Source organism: Tupaia chinensis, unplaced genomic scaffold (assembly GCF_000334495.1).
Source record: "Tupaia chinensis unplaced genomic scaffold, TupChi_1.0 Scaffold136768_1, whole genome shotgun sequence".
In the NCBI taxonomy this organism is placed as follows: Eukaryota; Metazoa; Chordata; class Mammalia; order Scandentia; family Tupaiidae; genus Tupaia; species Tupaia belangeri.
Genome location: NW_006196891.1, coordinates 1 through 737, shown reverse-complemented (window position 1 = coordinate 737; position 737 = coordinate 1). Strand labels below are relative to the sequence as shown.

Here is a 737-nt window from a genome sequence, read left to right as displayed (position 1 = left end):
TGCTGGGAGCCATGGCCTATGACCGCTACGTGGCTGTGTGCCACCCTCTGCACTACACAGTCATTATGCATGGAGGGTTGTGCTTTGGACTGGCTGCCACCTGCTTGGTGGCAGGTTTCATGAATTCACTGATGCACGTAGTCATCATATTCCAGTTACCCTTGTGTCACAATGTCATCGATCACTTCGCCTGTGAAATGCTGGCTGTGCTGAGGCTGGCCTGTGTGGACATCTCCTTCAACAAGGTCATGGTGACCATCTCAGGATTTCTGGTGGTCATACTTCCCTGCTTTCTGGTCCTATTCTCCTATGGTCGTATAGTTGCTGCCATTCTGCACATTCGCTCTGCCCAGGGGCGACGCAAAGCCTTTGGAACCTGCGCTTCCCACCTCACTGTTGTTTCCATGTGTTTTGGAACAGCCATCTTCACATACATAAGACCCACGGGTGGCTCATCAGCAGAGCAAGAGAAGATGGTTGCCCTCTTCTATGCTGTTGTGACCCCGATGCTTAATCCCTTAGTCTATAGCTTGAGGAACAAGGATGTGATAAGTGCCTTCCAAAAAATGTTAGTGAAACTTACTGAAATAAGATAAAAATTCAGAGAATTTCTCCAACCCTTTGACAGTCCAAAGAAAGAAATTCCAGACAAATATGAAATTGTTGATATATTCTCTTCCTAAGGTTTTCTGATATGGTAGATATGACAAACATGTTTTTTTGTAGACAGACTTTCT

At 45.9% G+C, this 737-nt stretch overlaps 1 protein-coding gene across 1 annotated transcript; it reads left to right on the top strand.

The window, feature by feature from the left end:
* Positions 1-5: 5 nt before the first annotated feature.
* On the top strand, positions 6-596 carry LOC106736284 (olfactory receptor-like protein OLF3; the record flags this gene model as incomplete). The annotated part of the gene is made up of 1 exon (XM_014592611.1): positions 6-596. A coding segment is annotated over one exon (591 nt), but the record flags the coding sequence as incomplete, so codon positions are not given.
* Between the last annotated feature and the right edge of the window lie 141 nt (positions 597-737).